Source organism: Malaya genurostris, chromosome 2 (assembly GCF_030247185.1).
Source record: "Malaya genurostris strain Urasoe2022 chromosome 2, Malgen_1.1, whole genome shotgun sequence".
Taxonomy (NCBI): domain Eukaryota; kingdom Metazoa; phylum Arthropoda; class Insecta; order Diptera; family Culicidae; genus Malaya; species Malaya genurostris.
This window is the reverse complement of record NC_080571.1, coordinates 150,097,088-150,117,960: the sequence shown is the minus strand read 5'-3', so window position 1 is coordinate 150,117,960 and position 20,873 is coordinate 150,097,088. Positions and strand designations below refer to the sequence as shown.

General features: G+C 35.9%; 1 protein-coding gene across 7 annotated transcripts in view; it reads right to left on the bottom strand.

Moving 5' to 3' along the window:
- The window catches only part of LOC131427484 (cadherin-87A), an 848,175-nt gene that overhangs the window by 446,577 nt on the left and 380,725 nt on the right, over nt 1-20,873 (bottom strand). For 6 of the 7 annotated variants that reach the window (XR_009229274.1, XR_009229275.1, XM_058590714.1 and 3 more), the window contains one exon: nt 11,438-12,825. The exons of the other annotated variant lie outside the window; for it this stretch is intronic. Coding sequence is in view for 4 of the 6 variants with exons in the window: in XM_058590714.1 (XP_058446697.1) it covers nt 11,438-12,825 (1,388 nt within the window). In the remaining 2 variants the exon portion in view is untranslated. The remainder of the gene's footprint in view (nt 1-11,437; nt 12,826-20,873) is intronic. 7 annotated transcript variants of the gene reach the window in all.

The window sequence follows — 20,873 nt, the reverse complement described above, 5'->3', positions numbered from 1 at the left end:
GGATGGTTATCCTTTCCCACCGTTCGTACGTACGTTTTTCTTTTTGATTTTACTCTCCAGTCACATTAGATACTTTCATATAGCATTTACCTTGACCTCGAGAAGAAAACTATTACTCATTTATACTGGCTGATACCAAATGGATTTTTCTTAAATTAAGGATGTTATATTAATTAACACAAGTTTCTAACTCGCAACTCACTTGGTCCTGTCTGACTACTGGGCACCTTGGTCCTAAATCACGTGCTCAACCGTTAGAGTACTGTAAGTTTATAAGAATCGGTAATCTATAATTCTTGTTAAATTTATTCTAGTTTTTCCACATCGAACTCATTTTATTGCTTCGAACGGCCATTCGCACTTAGTTTTGATAAACTTTTCTAAACTTGGTAACTACGTCTGTTCACTGTGCCGGTCGTATCGAGAAAAGAATGATAACAGTACAATAGGAAGGGACCGTTCCCTCTTAGTTTTTTTCCCTGTGTACGCGTACGTGCATATCCTCATTTTTGTACATTGGCTATACTGCCTAATTTCATATCGGAGCGATGTGATATGCGTTTCTATCCTTTAATGCAATGATTATAATTCTGACCACTAGGAACGCCGCGATCCAATAAAAGAACTCGAAAAATTCAAATCTTGCTCCTTGTATACAAGAAGGCCAATCTCCTGCCTATTTATAGCTCATACAACGAAACTACAACTTGTTTGTATTACGGTGTCGGTATTGAATATATATTTATTTGCTGTTATATTACTTATTAGATTAATAAGAGATCCTAAGATTATTGTAACACTGTTACATTACCCCCACCTGATGCCGAAAAAAATTGAACCTGTTTCAATTTTTTTTACTCTACAAAATATTTCAGGATTTACTTACATCTCCATCATCTTTTTTTTCCTCCTCGTCCTTCCTATTTTTTTCATCTAATATCATCATTTTATTGCTATAAAATTATCACCATTCATCCGAAAAACACAAAAATTTAATTTTTTTTTCGCTTTTGCTTGACCGCTATTCCAACCTTTACTCTTATTCCTCTTTCAACCCTTTCACTTATCTTCGCTCACTACTGTTACAAACCTGCGCTGGCTGTATTCAGATCTCAATCCAAACAATTCCATGTCAAAAACCAAAGGATTCAATCTCACCGTCAAGTAAAAACTCGACAAATTATATTCGCGATATACCTTCCGACGAACTAACTGAACTGAAACTATTAGCTTCTTACATCCGAATCACAATTCAAATAAAATCGCCTCCTCGAATCTTAACCTTGACTATTTCCCCCTTCTTCCTCTTTCTCTTCATTCACTAGCGCTCTAACATTTTTTCCCTCTGCTGTAATCTATCTCTTCAATTTATCGAAATCCATCTCCTGCTTCTACTGTATCGATATAAACTGTCAAACGGTCTTCCGTTCTAGCGGTTCTAGCACCGTCGCGTCTTATAATCGTTCGTGCTTTATCGTGGCAAACGGTGTTAAAACTCTAGTTTTTCCTATTTTCTAACCCGAAAATATGAATTAAAAGTACATTACGAACGCCTCTTTAGTTTTTCCAATTTTCCGATGAGCAAATGCGTGGAGTAAACTATTAACTCTTTCCCAGTTTCTGACAAGAAACTCGGGAGTAAACGAGGTGTTTTCAACGTCTGCGCTTTATATGTACCAAGTTGCTGACAACTGTAATGTATCAAATGTAACAAGTCGTTGTTTTCCCCAATTTTGCAACGAGAAATTGAGTGCCGTAAACAATGCGTTCCTGAACACTCCGTGCTCGCTTTTCCCATTTCCCACCGTGAAAATAGGGAGCAAGTGTAACGGAATGCCTGTTTTGTAAGTAAGTCTATTGACTTAATATTTGGATATTAAGATGTATGTGCGACGATATCATTTTTTTATGAAACTGGAACCTAGCGACGTTGCTTCCTGGATCCATGAACGTGAAAACTATAATCACTATTTGTTACTGGTAAGTAAGCAATAAATCCCCCTCTAATTCCTAACCTTCCGTCTTCTGTTAATTTTTTTTTCTCTAGCTAATCTGCAACTATCGCCTATTTTTTTTCTTTTCCTAAATTATTCGTTTTTTTTATATACATTATTTACATTTTTTTCTGGGACCAATACCATTTAGTTCGAGTTCCCAACTATCGAGTTCTCGTTTCCTTACATAGCTGTACATTGAAAAGGGAATTCCAATTGGAATTTGAAATTAAACTGGGAATAATAGTTTAACCATTCATTTTTTTTTGCAAGTCCGCTGATCTGTATACTCCCAGCTTATTACCATCTAAATCCTTTAATTCAAAACAGTGAGTTCCAAGTTTCGCAACAATTTTTGCTGGTTCGTATGTGTCGGCAAGTTTTGCATTAAATCGTTTTCCCTTGTTAGATAGAAAATGATTTATTTTGAACTATCTCTCCAATATTGTATTGAACTTGTTTCGCGCGTGATCGTAAGTTGTAATATTTCCCATATCGCTCATATGCATTTTTTAGATTCATTCGTACCTTCCCAAATATGTCCTTTTTCTCATCGCTCAATTCTTCTGTCTTATATTCCAAATTTTCTCCCACCTCGCTTATTCTCGAGTACTCATTTCCTGCACTAATATAATTTCTTCCGAAATTGACGAAGTATGGCGTGAATTCTGTCGATTCATGGACCGCTGCCCGAATAACCATTGTTTTTTAGTCTTCTTTTAGGTACGTCCGAATGGCTACTACAATTACTCGATTTACACGCTCGGTCGGATTATTGGCAGGATGATAGTTTGCATTTTTTCAGTGATTTACACGGTATTTCTTCAACAGCGTGGCCAAGACACTCGATTTAAACTGTGGCCCATTATCGGAGATTATTATCTCTGGGACTCCGAATAGCAGAAACACCATTGATTCTATGAATGTCACCAAATGACTCGCCTTTGCTTCCCTCATTGGTTGAATGATAACAAATTTGGAGAAATGATCAGTAATCACTAGAAGCAACGTGTTTCCCATTTTCGACCGAGGAAACGGACCCATATAGTCAATCGATATTACTTGACATGGCATCATAGCTACTTTTGGATAACCGATTTGAGGAATCCTAGAACCATTTTGATGCTTTGCTGTTTTGCACGTTTGGCATTCTCTACAAAATCGCTTGATTTCTTTACACATACCAGACCAGTAGTATTTTTCTCGGATTTTTTTCATCGTTTTGTAGTACCCGAAATGAGCAATGCTATGCTCGGCTTCCATGATCTGAATCCGATCAGATTTTGCGGGTACGCGGATCTTCCGGGTTTCCGCTAGGGGTGTATTTATATACATTTCCTCCTACCACCTTGAAGTCTTTGTACTTCTGCGGATTCCTATTGAAGTCAGCTTTCAATTTTTCCAAGTCCAGGTCTACTGTAAGTATATTTACTTCATCGATAGTGCATCAGCTATTATGTTCAATTTTCCCTTTCTATATTCTAGAACCATATCATGCTGCTGAAGTTTTAGTGCGCACCTCGCAAGTTTTGCTGAATTTCCCTTGATGCTGATTTTGTTTAACCACTTCAAGGATTGAGCATCGGTTACAACTTTGAATTGTGTGTCTTCGACATAGTGGCGAAACTTTTCGGTAGCCAATATAACTGCGAGGCATTCTCGCTCCGTCGCAGAGTACTTCTTCTGAGCAGACGAAAACTTTTTGGAGAAAAACGCGATCGGTTTTCGTACTCCATTCTGGTACTGTACCAAGACCGCTCCAGCCGCGACTAACGATGCATCGGATTCAATAACAAATTGGAGGTTGAAGTCCGCATTCGCTAACACCGGAGGTGACGTAAGTACGCTTTTTATCTCATTGAATGCTTTATCCGCCTTTTTTGTCCATATAATTTTAGTTTTACCGTCTTTCAATAAATCTGTTATTGGTGCTAGAATAGTATTGTAATTCAGAATAAATTGTTTATAAAATCCAACCATTCCCATCAGACGCCGAACTTACTTTAGCGTAGTTGGTGGGGGATAACTGATGATGGGTTCTAGCTTTGAGCTGTCAATTGAGATGCCTTCTTCAGATAAAATATATCCTAAATAATAGATACTTTTTTTTTTACAAAATTTTGACTTTTCAATAATGATCGATAAGTTTGCTTTTGCTAATCTTTCAGCAACTATTCTGAGAAGTCTCATGTGTTCATCAAAGTTTTTTGAAGTGATGACTATATCATCGAGGTATACAAATACCTGTGGTTCTAAATCATAACCAAGAACTTTGTTCATCAATTTTGTCTGAGTTATTGGGGCTCCCGTTAATCCAAATGGCATCATTTTAAATCGATATAGATATTTTCCCGCTCTGAATGATGTGTAATCTCTACTTTATTCAGCCAACGGAATCTGTCAATATGCCTTTGAAAGGTCTATAATTGAAAAGAATTTCGCCTTTTCAATCCGTCTTAAAATCATCTGCATGTCTGGGAATGGATATGCTTCTTTTTTTGTAACCTCGTTAATTTTCCTACAGTCTAAGCAAAGTCGACATTCTCCTGACGATTTTTTTACTGGCAACAACGGGTTGCACCAGTCAGATTTAGATTCTTCTATGACGTCTAATTCCTTCATACGAGCTATCTCTTTTTCCATTTCCTTTTGGATCGCTGGAGACCATCTATATCTAGGTGATTTCTTCGGTGTCTGTCCTGCTACGATATCGATTTTATGCTCCAGTGCGGTTGTCTTCCCTAACTTCCCATTTCCTTTTAATTAGTTTACGATTTCTAGAAGTTCCGCTTTCTCTCTTGGTGTTAATTGATGTTCAGTGTCAAGTTCTGTAATTGTTCCTTGCTTTGTACTTTCTATCGAAGGAAGTTCTAAACTCGGGTCTTCCTCTATCTCTGTTGCTTTGACGACGTCTTTTGTTGGTTCTAGTGTTAGCTTTATAACTTTTTCATCAGAGCAAAAATTTTCAATGGAGTTAATTGACCATTCGTCGTCCGATACTGTGTCAACTATAACTTCCGAAAAATTTTCGTTTTCATTAATGGCTGGCATTATATTAAATGCTTTCCAGAAGTCATCCCCCAATATCAATGATTTGGACATTCAGGTCACGAATAAGGTTGGGACTACTTTCGTCACACCTCTGTACGTGTATGGGATACAAATTGAACATAAACAGTCATGCGAAGTCCCATCTGCTGTTTTTATTCTTAAATTGGTTGGTGACGTTTTGAGATTATGCTTCAGTACTATCTCGAAAACACTCAAGATGCTTACTGCTGCTCCTGAGTCCAATAACCCTTCAATCTTAGATCCAAGAATGGTTCATTAATGTGGGGGCATTTATTTGTTTTAATGTTGATGTTCATTACTTGAGAAAATTTGTTGAAACTCACATATTTGGGAGCATTTATACAGATATTGGAAAACTGTCTCCCTACTTGCTTTCCCTGTACTCGTTTTTTGAGTCTGCTGGTCGATTTTTATTATGACTGCTAGGGCAGTTCGATAATACAACATCGGGTCGTCCAGATACATGACAAAATATCCGTTTACCTTTCTCACAATTCCTCCAGATATGTCCATATTGGTTGCAATTCCAGCAAAGGTTGTTGGTTTCCCGTAGATGGTGTTGCTATGGGTTGGTTCTGCTTTTGATGTGGAACACAATTTTATTTTCTATATATAGCTGCAAATCAGAAACTCAAGAAAATACACGTAGAAATGTGGTCAGGTTTTAAACACTTACAGCTCAGTCTATTTTGTATCAATTATTAATATTATGTCACCATTTTAATGGAAATATTTCTACGTTCGGATGAAATTCAATGTTATGTCGTTTCGCCTGAGAAATTGACAACTACCCCAGGGTAAATTTGGAGTGCATAAGATTAATTTCCAATTTATATAAGATGAACTCGATTGATAATAAGAAAAAGTTTATCGCTTCAACCGAAATCGCAGAATGGTTTTAATGGTAGAGAAACGCTATAAAAATAACTGCTTGCATACAACACTTGAACACAAGCTTTGCGAAGAGAAGCTTAAATATCGATATCCGTATAGCAAGCTTAAATATCGATATCCGTATCGTGTACAAACATATAACTGCATACATTTGGGCTATTGGTGTAATTTCGTCGGCTACAAAACAAATACAAATCACGACAAATAAAGTCTATATTCTGGGTACGCGTGTTCGGTTTCGGTTCTATCTAAGCAGACTCTCGTACATTTGCGAATTCAAAAGTGTGACGATTTTTTTTTTCAAATAAAATTTTATTGGGCTCATTTGCTTTAGCTTAACGTGGCCGATTGTCTTGTTGTTTGGGAGAGAGAAAGGGATGCCGTATTACGGAGCGGTATACTCCCCTAGAGTTAGTAAGGGGAAATAGGGAGGGTGGGACCTTCACAGAATTGAATTGAAATTTAAATACATCATTTGTTTGTGGCATACATCTTTTAGACATACTTTGCGTTCGATGAATCTTCATGTTCTTCAGCTTGTAGCAATGAAGAGATTACTCTGGATTGGGATGCTTTGTTGGTGTGGCGTTTTTGGGTAGCTTCCAGCAACTCAGTCAGTTCAAGGCAGGTGAATGCTCCGAATAATCGTTTATACAGGCCATACTGTCAGCAACGTAAAAAAAATGTGACGATTGATTGAACTGTTTGATTGTAGATCATTAGAAATTTTGGTTGCCTTGTTCCACATCAATGGCTCGAACAACCCCATGGGGCTGATCCTTGTAGTTTTTATTACCTCCTCTTGTTGTCTTGTTCGATGCTGCCGGGCTTTGGTTAGTACGTTAATATCTTCCGTTAAATCTTCATCGTACCCGTCATCTTCTATTTGCATTTCTTCTACGTTATTCACGTGGTACGGCCGATTTTTTTTTGAGAATACGGATTTATCGAGTTCATAGCAAAGACTGCACAAATTTTCAACAGTTAACTGTGTAGTATTAATAAAAGCAAAATGAGGACGGTACCAATCTTTCATATTTTCAAATAGTATATCCAATTTAGTCTTTTCATCAATTGGCTTGGACATCTGTTTACAAAGTCTTTCTATTTCTCCTAGGTACGCGACGAAGGTCTCATTTGAGAGCTGTTTCCTGTCCCTTATCTGACGTTCCAGTACCTTATCTTTATTCGGAACTTCGAAACGTAGGCGTAAATGGTACTTTAGTATCGCCCAAGAAGTAAATTTGTTACTAAAGGTGTAGTACCAAATTTCTGCTGGTGATTCTGGCTTAAAGAGAAAATTGGCTTTGCTCAGCAATTCCGCATCTGATACCCGATTGTTTGTTGCTAGTATTTCTACTCTTTTTACAAATTCTTCTACCGACATTCCTCTGTGTTCACCGCTAAACCTTAATTGCCATTTATTTAAAGGGGTTCGAAAATTGTTTCTTTCCATACTTGTTTCGAGTTTGTGAATCATTTCCTGACTAACCCTCATCTGCATTACTACTCTGTACCGCACTTCTTCGATCCTGTGAGTTTTGTTCTATATTATTTGGTGGATCAAAATGCAGATGTATCTGGGAATTCGTGATAGTTGACAAATTTAAACCGTCTAACGCTTGTACAAATGACCGGTTTCCTTCGGTCCGTATTCGCCTATCAGCATTGATTTCTTGATGCGTCAATAAGTTTTGCATACTCAGCATAAGTTTTAATGTGGAACACATTTTTGTTTTCTATATAGGGGTGCAAACTAGAAACTTAAGAAAAATACACGTAGAAATGTGGTCAGGTTTTGAACAATTACAGCTCAGTCAATTTTGTGTCAATTATTAAAATTATGTCACCATTTGATTGGAAATACTTCTACGTATTGATTTGAATATTCATAGCCATGTATTTTTAATTGTATATCATTGAAATGTTGATTATTAGCTAGCAGTGTCCTATTTTGTCTGCAAAAAATCTCCGGCATACCGGATTTCCCTGCCATAGTCGACGGTTTTGAAGGAGTAAGCGATATATCAAAGGGAAAGCAGCGCTCTGATGTAAAAGCGAAGCTGTTGGAAGCACGCGAAGCTATAAATATAAGCAAAATTATAGCTAACGTTTCAGTTCTACACATAGCTTGCTAGAGGTAGGTTGTTTCTAGATAGCAAGACAAAAAAGTGCCATAAAACGATTTGAAGCTTTAATTGCTATGCTGTGATCTTGTGTCAGGAAAGATTGGATGAAATCCCATGTTATGTCGTTTCCCCGGAGAAATTGACAACTACCCCAGGGTAAATTTTGAGTGCATAAGATTAATTTCTTATTTATATAAGATGAACTCGATTGATAATGAGAAAAAGTTTATCGCTTCAACCGAAATCACAGAATGGTAGCTTGGCGAAAAGAAGGTTACATATCGATATCTGTATCGCAAGCTTGTATAAACATATAATTGCATACATTTGGGCTATTGATGTAATTTCGTCGGCTAAAAAACAAATACAAATCATGACAAATATAGTCTATATTATAGGTTCACGTGTTTGCTGTTGGTTCATAATAATGACTAAGCAGACTCTCGTGCATTTGCGGATTCAAAAGTGTGACGATTAATTGAAAATGTCGATCATTAGAAATTTTGGTTGCCTTGTTCCACATCAATGGCTCGAACAACCCAATGGGGCTGATCCTTGTAGTTTTTCCATCATTAGTTCCATCTTACCGGTCATTAAATTTTCCACAATTTGATTTATCTCTGCCCTAGACAAATTTTGTTCTCCTTCCGGGATTATTGGAAGCTCACAATTTTCTACCCCTACAAGCTCGGCTTGTTGATGACTATTGTTCAACATTTCTGGCCCAACCGCTAAGTTATCCTGACGGTAACGCTGCCGAACACGTTCAGCAAGATAATTTAAGCTCGGTGATTGTCTTTGATGCTTTGGCTGGTCCTGTTGACTCTGATGGTGCTGTAAATTATCTTGATGATTGTTCGTTCTTTTTTCGTGCTCGTTCTGAGAATACTGACGTTGATTCCATTGTTGTTGTTCGCCCCGTAAATGATAATTTATCTGACTATCTGCCGTAACGTAACTGTAACGTTTCTGACTATCTGCTGTAACGTTTGTCTCTCTGAGGGTATACTATATTGTGTGTGTAATACACCCGACTCTCGATTCAGTATAGCTCCAATTTCTGATGAACGTGGAACCTGAGGTGGTGGTGGAAAGTCGAGCCCTGGATCTCTGGGAACTGGTGGTAATGAGTTCCTTCTAAGTGACGATCTTCGTCTACCTGACATTGGTTCTTCCGGTGATGCAAACAGTTCATAGATAACCTCCAACTCTCCAGTAACTTCTCTTTTACTTTTACTTGGTGGCAATCCATAGCATTCGACCGTAGAACACGCAAACGCAAGTGCCGCAATCGGGACATTAATTGTCTCGTTGGTCCATTTAATTAAAATTCTTGAAGTACCGTAGTCAGTTTTATTTGAATGACAGTAAGGTCGTCAATAATAGACTTTGTATTGTAAATCACCTTAGAATTTTGAATTTCCTCCAATTGTGCTTTTCGAAGAGCCTGCCTCTGATCTTCTAAACTGTAGCCTGATAAGTTCAAACCTCTAAGATTTAGTTCGTAATAAATTTCATCCGGTAGTAAATCATTAAGGTTTATATAGGTTCTCAGACCCACTTGGTTTGTAGCATATGCCATTCTTAACTCCTACTAACCGCTTGATTTAGTACCTTCAATCGAAAAAATGTTTATATTATAAGGATTTTAATACTTATAATCTTCTTTACCCACTAAATATAATTCTAATATTTACATTACCTGCTAAATTTAATTCTAATATTTATATTTTTCTTTAAAGCCCACCTCCGAAACTGATATGAGCGTACGAAAAACCTCAAATGTAGTCAACATTAACACAACTAAAAGATAAATCAAAATATTTAAAATACCGCACAAAATGACCCGTTAGTTGGGCGCTAATGTAACAAGTTGTTTCGTCGATCATTGATCCGGTTGAGCTAACCCCTCCACTTAAGCGCCAAGCAGACAAGAAGGTTCGTCCGCATGTTAAGGGGCACGATTTTTTATTACCCGGCGAGACTCTCAAGACGAGTCCTTCAAAGTTCAACCGATTCCGACGACTCGAACCACAACACAGGCTCCAAATATTACTCACTAGACGGGATAATCAATGGGGAACCACTGGTGATTAACGTATGTTGTAAAAAAAAAAACTATTATTTATCTTTTCTCTTCTCTATCGACAGTCACGAAAAAGACGAAGGTCGGTATATTGCATCAATTTATGGTTTTGGTTTATCACGAGTTCTACTATACCGATTCTGATCGGGTGAATACTGGCCACAATTAACATTTGTCTGACAATACTCGGTGACGATTCTTTATGTGTACATGGGTATAGATTACTTTTATATCTCCACATTTACACTGTTGTATAATTCTGGCTTTTCTGTACAGATTATAACTTAATGCTATTAAAATGATCTGACCTGTTTTTTAATTCATCTCGGTGATCGACGTGGGCATTTACCTAGACCTCGAGTAGAAAACTATTACTCATTTATACTGGCTGATACGAAATGGATTTTTCTTAAACTAAGGATGTTGGATGTTAGATTAATTAACACAAGTTTCTAACTCGCAACTCACTTGGTCCTGCCTGACTACTGGGCACCTTGGGCCTAAATCACGTGCTCAACCGTTAGAGTACTGTAAGTTTATAAGAATCGGTAATCTATAATTCTTGTTAACTTTATTCTAGCTTTTTTACATCGAACTCACTTTATTGCTTCGAACGGCCATTCGCACTTAGTTTTGATAAACTTTTCTAAACTTGGTAACTACGTCTGTTCACTGCGCCGGTCGTATCGAGAAAAGAATGATAACAGTACAATAGGAAGGGACCGTTTCCTCTTAGTTCTTTCCCTGTGTACGCGCACGTGCATATCCTCATTTTTGTACATTGGCTATACTGCCTAATTTCATATCGGAGCGATGTGATCTGCGTTTCGATCCGTTAATGCGGTGATTATAATTCTGGCCACTAGGAACGCCGCGATCCAATAAAAGAACTCGAAAAATTCAAATCTTGCTCCTTGTATACAAGAAGGCCAACCTCCTGCCTATTTATAGCTCATACAACGAAACTACAACTTGTTTGTATTACGGTGTCGGTATAGAATGTTTGTTTATTTGCTGTGTTATTACTTATTAGATATATATATATATATATATATATATATATATATATATATATATATATATATATATATATATATATATATATATATATATATATATATATATATATATATATATATATATATATATATATATATATATATATATATATATATATATATATATATATATATATATATATATATATTGTTCAAGATTGTAATTACCGCTTTGTACTTTACATTTGAGATAATGATATATACCTGAATTTTCTGAAGATGTGGTGGATGCACTGGTATCTTCAATGCAGCAATCTTTGGAACGGTTGCAATGTCGCTGTCGCTGTGTAGCTGATTGTAAAATTTTTATTTTAATAAATAACTTCGATCTAAGATACCCGATTATGCAACATGTTGACAACAACAAAATCATGGATATAATTATTGTTGAAATTTTACTTGTTGTTATCATTATACGATTCAATATCGTGTTTTGAAATTCAATCACAAGTGGAACCGTTGTTTTTCTAGGCGGTGTACCGGAATCTGAGGCTGTAAGACGGAGAAGAAATGTTTTTTTTTTCATTATATTTTCCTTCATCCATATTTTGCCTGACGCATCTACATGAAATATATCCGAATGTTCTCCTTCAATAGTATATTTAATTTTATCATTTAGGTCACCGTCTGCTGCATCCACTTTTCCTACGAAAATAGGAAAAGAAACATCCACTTTGTTTCTTAAATGAAACATATATTTAGGTTCCTTGAATCTTGGCTCCCAGTCGTTTACATTTATTACGTTGATAGTTATTTCTGCATAATTGCTTGTAATACCGTCAGTTAGTTCGACGGTAAATTTATGCAAAGACCGCATCTCATAATCAAGACTTCCTATTAATCTCATCGTTCCGTTTCCATCAATGTTGAATACACTTTTTTCCGATGCATTCAAAATCTTGAAACTTTTTTCAAGTGAGTTAATGTTTGTAATCAATTTAATTATGTCGTTTCCTTTCTTGTAATTTTCCGGTAAGTCTATTTCATAAATCGTTTTCAAAAAACCGCTTTTTACAGTTTTGTTCGAAACAGACTGGCAAATAATAACTGTTCCTAGTGCATGCCGATCAGTGTTATCTAATTGTGATGCGCGTACGAGTAATTTTGTGGTTCTTGGTACATTGAAGTAATTGGTAAGCATTAATGTACCGCTTACAGAATCTATGGCGAAAAAATTTGCTAGTGATGGTGATACTATAGAATATATTATTGATGTGTTTAATCCAAAATCTTGGTCTCTAGCTTTTATAGGTGAAGGATAAGTAATAATAGTAGACTTATTATTTTTAGTTTCAATAACGCCGTAATAAATATCTTCATCGAACTTAGGATTTTGATCATCAGCGTCAAATATAAGTATAGTGAAGATGGTATCTGAATATCTCGGAGGTACGCCTTGATCTTGAGCTCTTAACTGAACCGTAATGTTTTGATTTTTTTCATAGTCTACTTCATTTTGCAACACTAGTATTCCAATTAAGGGTGACATAAACCCAACAATATTCGAAAATAGTCCAGGAAGAACATAAAATTCTATTGTAGAATTGGGACCGGGCTGATCAAGATCCATAACTTGTATCTCCTGTGATATCCTGCGGAATAAATAATACTGGAATTATTACAGAAAATTTCGAACTAAGCTTCAATTGCATGTTTTAGCTGTTATTGATATATTTTTTAAAAATACTAGTTGATTTACTCGGCGTTGCTCGGAAATGTTTCGTGAAAGAAAGGCCGAAAAAAGATTCCAAAAATTGTCGTCCCCATTCATGCTCTGATTGGAATGAAACACAACTTAGACGAAAACCCGATTGAACAAAAAATTTCATGTTCAGATTGCGAATGATCAGTGTCCCATCTCAGATCTTACAATAATCAAAATTTCCATGATATTCTCGACAAATTGGATCAGTTTTATATTGGAACACCTTTTATTAGAAACATTTAAAGCACCTTTCTTTCTATAAATACCTTTTTAGTAACCTCCGAGTTTCATATGTATAAGTGCTTGTGACATACTTCCGTACTTCCTTGTCACATTCGATCTACAATACATACATATATCTACAATATCCTCTTATAATTTATGACATCATTATTTTTACGTAATTGCTCAAAGTTTTCCATCTGATAATGAATATTTTATAACGAGAGGCTGTTTAACATCATAACTACATTCGTAGTATAGAATAATTTGTATATCATAAATTTTACCCCAGCTTTATCCATTTTGGTCGTTTACCGGGGAGAAAAACCTGTAGAATAAAATTTCAGTAAATACAAAAGTTGTTGTAAACTTATTTCCATCACCTTGAGTCCACAGTTTTCTCAATTTACATAAAAATTCACTTTGATTGTATGATTTCGTTAATTCAGATTAATGCTGAAAATACTTATTCCCCTCCCTCTTGTGAATATTTTTGTGAACCTCACTTAGTTGCTACAAATATGCTGCACTCGTAAAGAGGTACCAATTTTTCGTAAAATCCGATCAATTTTCCCTTACACTTCACATGTTCGGGGCACTTGCAACACTCCCTTACCCACAAAATAACCTTGTAATCTATTTTGATTCAACTTCTTTTTTGTCTGTGAACTTACTACAGATCCCCTCCATGATTATCCTGAGTAGTGTAGAAGGTAACTGTGCTTTTCAAAGAATATCGCTTCCCACCTTTGGTAAATGTGTCAAACTTGGTTGCGATTCGTTTAGTTGTTTCGTAGTAATGCTGAAACTTAAATACACTCGCGTTTATAGGCAGACAAAGATTATTTCCTCTTAACTCTTTGAATTCCCCGGCAATATGGAACCAGATCTTTTGAAATTATTCAAGGGGCGGGTAGGGTCTAACACTTTTGAAAAATCATTAATTTAATTCACTAATTGTAACTAATTTATTGGTGTGGAATCCCAGTGGAAATAAGTTTCCTTTTAAGGGATCCACGTTTAATATCTAAAATTGAATAATATAATACTGTTGACGTTTAACTAACATTGATATACAGATAGATTACGATTGTTTAAACTTTACGCTTATTGTATAAAAATTTCATTCAGTCTTTGCCTAAAGTAGTGCTTCAATCTAGATCTAAATATGGTACGGATGTTGATTTGTTGTATGTCAAGAGGAAGTGCATTAAATTTTGTAGGACCAACAAACAGAATACGCCTTTGGCCCAGAGTTGTGGTTGTTCGAATGCGTTGCAAGTTGCCATTACGGCGCGTCGCGTACAAATGGTTTGGAGTTGAAAACTGTATGTTACGATGTGTCGTTGCATGCAAGGTGTCATGAACGAACAACAAGGTTTGCATGTCACATAAGTAAGCTATTGGTAGAACATTATGAGCTTGGTCGGAGTACAATGAAAGCGTAGAGAACAGCAGAGGTCTATTAAAATGGTTTTAAGACACCTATTCTGAAGAGTTTGTATTTTTTTCAGATGAGAGCTAGCTGCACGGCCCCAGACTGATACAAGATAATTAAGTTGTGAGTGAATATAAGCATAGTAGTAGCTCAAAAGTGCACGCCGAGGAACATATGATCGCAACTCTCCACATGATACCACAGTAAGATGCGATACGTTTTTCAACAAAACTTATATGGTGAGTCCAAGATAACGTAAGGTCAAGATGTATGCCCAGGTATTTAAAGCATTTTACATTTTCAATCACGTAATCTGTTAGCTTCGGGTTGTCATGAATTGGTAACACTTTTCGCATGGAACGAAAAATCATATATTTCGTTTTAAGTAAATTCAATGACAATAAATTAGCGTTGAAATATTTGTCAAGGACATCTAGGTCACTGTTCATCGAGCTTATAATGGCACTGATATTATGATGGGGATAGAATAAGGCTGTATCATCGGCAAATAGTCTTGGAGTACCGTTAAGAAAAAATCTTTGCCGATCTCATACTACGAAGAAGTACGAGCTCGGCACACAGGCCCAGGATTTCGGCTTCGATTGACTTAAAAACTTGACAAAACATTCTTGAAATGTTTCATTTTAACGTATTATAAATGAAAATATATGATTTTTTGAAAATATTAGACCTTACTTGGTGACGCTCTCTTGAGTAAAAAATTGTTTCCATTGATTTTATAAACAAAACACTTTAAACGCGTTTTTCTCGAATGCAAGTTTTGAAAGTCCGTGTCCATCGTCATTCAAAAACTACTGCACCAATTTTTATGGAACACACTTTCTACATATAAAAAACTTGTTTTAATCCACCTAGTGGTGTAATGATGCCTTTCTCATATCAATCATACTATCATATATAATACTGTGGTATTCTTCAACATTAATTTTCTTCGAAAACTACCAATTGGAAAAGATTTGAGGTCGATTTAGAAAACTTTTTACGGTTTTCAGTGATGGTATTAAATTTTTAACACACTTTACCCTATATTTCCGGATCTGGAAGTCCGATCCGGATGAAATTCAGGAATAACGCATGGGACCACAGGACCTTTTTTGCACATTTTACCCCATAACTCCGGAACCGGAAGTCGGATCCAAATAATATTCAGGAATTTTTTTATGGAACCTCAAGACCTTTCATTTGAATCTAAGTTTGTGAAAATCGATTCAGCCATCTCTGAGGAAAGTTAGTGCACTTATTTTAAAAATTTTTGCACATTTTACCCCATAATTCCGGAATCGTAAGTCAGATCCAAATAATATTCAGGAATTTTGTATGGGACCACAAGACCTTTCATTTGAATCTAAGTTTGTGAAAATCGATTCAGCCATCTCCGGGAAAAGTTAGTGCAAAAAACGTTACATACGCACATACACACACAGACATTTTGCGTACTCGACGAACTGAGTCGAATTCGGGCCTTGGTTCAAAAGTCGGTTTTCACAGTGATTGCATAACCTTTCTATATGAGAAAGGCAAAACCAGACCCCAACGTTTTGCTTTTTTGTTGTTTGTTACTTTCGGAAGGTTTTACAGCTACAAAATGGCGAATTTTTTCGTGAAAAATCGCAGTTTTTACTTTGAACAACCACCAAAAATTCAATAAAATAAAAAAAAATCAAACAGAAACGTTGGGGTCTAGAAAAACGTCTACTCTAACTATGCTGCTTTGATTTGTTGACTTCTGATTAGTCTGCGCTGAAATACAGTGGACACCGCAAATCGTGATTTTTAAAAGGCGTCCTCAAAAATACCTCTTCACCGAATGATTTCTCAATATTGTTCCACAAAATAATTGCAAAATATTGTTCGAATTATGCTTTTTATTATGCAAAACATTTGAATTTATTTTGTTGAACAAAAACTCTGAAAAATATCGCAAAAATGATGATTTTTTTTAATCATTTTGACCCAACCTCTCCCTCCCCCAACCCCCTTTAAAGAAAATTTCGTTGCATTCAAATTAACAACAGCTATTACGACCTTGACATTCTTGTCACTCCCTTGATTCACAAAAAATAGGAGATGAAAATTTCTTTTCAAAAAATTCTCCTTCTAGTCTAAAAGTCGATTCTCTTCAAATTATATAAATTTCGTCAATGACCCCCTCCTCCCATGTTAACGTTCCTACTGGCACAAGTTTTCAAATAACTAGAGGAACGGAACGCATAAAGTTAGTCCATAACATTCCCATGGATGTTTGTTATCACCGTGTACAGTGTACATCATTGCTTGTGTAGTTAAACAGACACTACCTGTGCGATAGGCTAATTCTAATCGAAGACTATAAGGAAACAAAACATATATGACACTTTAAATTTTGGAGTATTCATTACACAGTTTCTGCTCATAAGACCTTTCTAAACCCATTCTTACATTTGTGAAAAGCGTCCTAGTTATCTCTGAGAAATCATTGTGAGCTTTGTTTTGGAGTTTTTGACCGCTACTAAGAAGATTTTTCGTAACTTCTAATAACTTATTGGAATGTTCAACACTCAACACCTTGCATTTACAGACACGCAAAATGGATGAAGTTCGGATTCATATAGGATTATGAGACACTTCATTTGAATATAAGTTTGTTAAAATCGGTTAAGCCATCTCTGAAAATCGATGTGATGTTCTTTTTCGAAATTTGACCACTCTTTCTTTGAATTAAATTTGTTCGACAAATTATCAACAAAATTTGCAGACTAGAAGAGCTTATTGAATAGTTTCAAAGTCAGTTGCACTGTAGCTATCGAGCCGATCGGACGCAAATTCGTGTTTCTCCAATAGTGCGGTGAATCGTTTATTCCGTTTTCAAGGTCATTCCGTATTCTATTGTTTGCATCAGTGCGGTCGAGTGATAGTTCGAATTAATCCGTTCTCAAGGCCGACTGTGAGCTTGTGTAAAGCAGCACTGCGTGTGGTACCGTTAGCCAGCGCGTATATCGTTTACATACATACATTAGAAAAAGTGATATATATATATATATATATATATATATATATATATATATATATATATATATATATATATATATATATATATATATATATATATATATATATATATATATATATATATATATATATATATATATATATATATATATATACATATATATATATATATATATATATATATATATATATATATATATATATATATATATATATATATATTTTTTTTTTTATTCAATAGTATAATATATATTTTTAGGCACACTGCTTAAGCTCTAAGATGAAAAGGGTATTTCCTAATCATAATTAACGACTAACTTAAAACTAGAATAGTATCATTAGATTATGTCGTCTAGAATTTTTGGAAAAAGCTTTTAGCTGGCGTTCGGCAGTGATCGGTGAATATTGCATGACTTCCAGTTGGTGCTATCTATGGCCGCTTTCTTTCAGTTCGTGTGGGTCCGCGGGAAACACCCCCAGGCTACGAAGGCCCGGCGGGTGGCCCGCATGCTGGTCATCAACTGGAGCGTAGGACCGTAGGCGGTGATGGTGATGTTACGAAGAGATGAAAAAATAAAAAAGGCGGGTGAGTAATGTCAGAGACATAACTGGATGTCGTGAATACGAAAAAACTGACACGCTCCCATCACTTTTCCGAATATCAGTTAGTTGATTGATTGTATGAATTGTGCAAGCTTTCCTCTTTTTCACTAATAGAAATTGAAGCGATACACCTACATTAAAGTACAGATTAGTTACATTAAACAGCTACTATTCTACAACTATATATTCCAAACTTGAAACAATTCTTTTTTAATTTGCTAATATAGGAAGCTAGGTACGACAAATTTGTAGTTTATTTTTATTGAAGCTATGAAGTTCGAAGATATCTGATTCTTCTCGAAATTTCAGTACGAGACAATTGCAATGGCCTGGTCTGAAATGTATCTACGATCTTCGGTATGCAAGAGTGATTCTAATAATAATAATAATAATGATAATAATAATAGTAATAATAATAATAATAATAATAATAATAATAATAATAATAATAATAATAATAATAATAATAATAATAATAATAATAATAATAATAATGATAATACAGATTAATCTGTATATATGGCAACCCTGTTTCGCAAGGCATATTTTCACACGACCCCATACTAGTATAAAGATGTGTTCAACATTCGCTTTCGCATTGCCGTTCGTAATCGAATGTGTTAGTGACGGTACAAATCTGCTTTTCTACCTGTTTTCGGAGCCATCGTTCTGACGGTGTCTCGTACGTACAGAGTAGCTGCTTTAACCTAAATGACGCTATTTCTCACATCACATTTCCTTTTATACGTGCTAGTAGTAGCGGTGGACGGACGTCCCCTTTGTTAGAATTCCTTTCCTATACGCAGAACGAGAAACAGTGAAACGATATAAAAGAGAGAGTTAGCAGAGCGGCAGCCAGTACTGAATTGGTCGTCGAGCTGTATTGTGGAATTGTGGAATTTTTACGCAGAAAAACGCACACAGGAGGAACAGTTAAGGGCAAGGCAAAGTCCCGCTTAAACCGTGCTGGTCTGAAGTGTCCAGTTGGCGGCAGAATCCATCGTTTGCCTCGGAAGGGGAACTACGCCGAGCGCGTCAGTGCTGGTGCATCGGTCTATCTGGCGGCAGTGATGGAGTACTTGGTTGCCGAAGTGTTGGAATTGGCCGGTAACGCTGCCCATGACAACGAAAACGAAAATCATCCCTCGCCATCTGCAGCTGGCCATCCGTTGAAAACCCCGTCCTTTTCAGGATGACCACATCACTGTGATAAAGAAATATTTAGAATTGCTTTAAGTTTAGCCAGTTCTGATACGCCTGGAAAGTAGAATGCGCAAATCAAGTGGAAACATTTGTTCTAACAATTTTTGTTTTCGGCCGCATACTAAAGTAATCGCGACAAAAATACATATTGATCTGTGGCAACTCTGTTTCGCACGGCATATTTGTATACTAGTATAAAGATGTGTTCAAAAATGTGTTAGTGACGGTGCAAATTATTTTAACTCCCATCTTGATGAATCTTTTGGTAGGAAATATTGAAATCTGAGATGGTTCTCGTGTGTGTCTTGTTTCGGCAATGGGCCTTGCTGGACTTTTTGGCTGCCTTTTTCGGTGTCATTGTGCTGACGATGTCTCGTGCATTCATAACGGGAAACAATGAGACGACAGGTCCTCGATGTTGCTGTCGTGTGTCTTGTTTCTGGAAGAGTTGCTCAGCAAATGGTAGGAAAAATGAACCATTCAACTTTTATATGGATGCTCTTGTATAGATACAGACATCTCGCGTTCTGATTGGCTGGTGCTGTCATGGGTTAAATCAAACAGGTTTTTCAATAGTGTACTATTGAAAAACTTCAATACTGATGTAATACACGTTCAAGTTGAAGATTTTCGATTCTATTGGTAGTTAGATTATATAAATCCTTCTACAGATCACTGAGCTATGAGCTTTCAAAATACGAGAAAGGCAAACGCGCCTTATGAATTATCTTCTTTGATACTCGTTAATACCAAACATTTCAGAAAAGTTTAATTGTGAACTATTTAAGAATATGTCACACAACTGAAAGTTTTATCATAAAATTGTGATCATATTTCCGATGGCATGTAGCAAGAATTATGTTGATTCGTTAGATATAAATTTTGAAAAGGCGCCCCATAGTAAAGTAAGTCGTATTCACGACAAAAAGTAAATATTGTGGAAACCGAGGTAAATAGGGGGTATGGAAACAAAATGTCTGAAAACTACAGAGATTTAATTAGTTGCCATCGAGATGGTAAAGAGACGGGGGAAGGGGGAACGAAAAGTTAGTGACAAAAAAAGATCTTGTTAGTTCCAATGAAGATGGAGGACAGGGACGGTGATCGAGAGAATCGGGCGGATGTTAGTGTCGAACCTGTAGGAGGAGATTATTCTTTCTGAGCGAGGTATAACAAATTACACTTGGATATGAATGTGTTTGAGGTACTGGTATATAAGAAGCATATAAGAGATATCCCGACTAGCCAACACATCTCGGACCGGAACTTCAGGTGGTCTACCTCGGGCCCTTAGGGAGTCCTTTAATAAATAAATATATATATATATATATATATATATATATATATATATATATATATATATATATATATATATATATATATATATATATATATATATATATATATATATATATATATATATATATATATATATATATATATAGTGATAGAAAGACAAA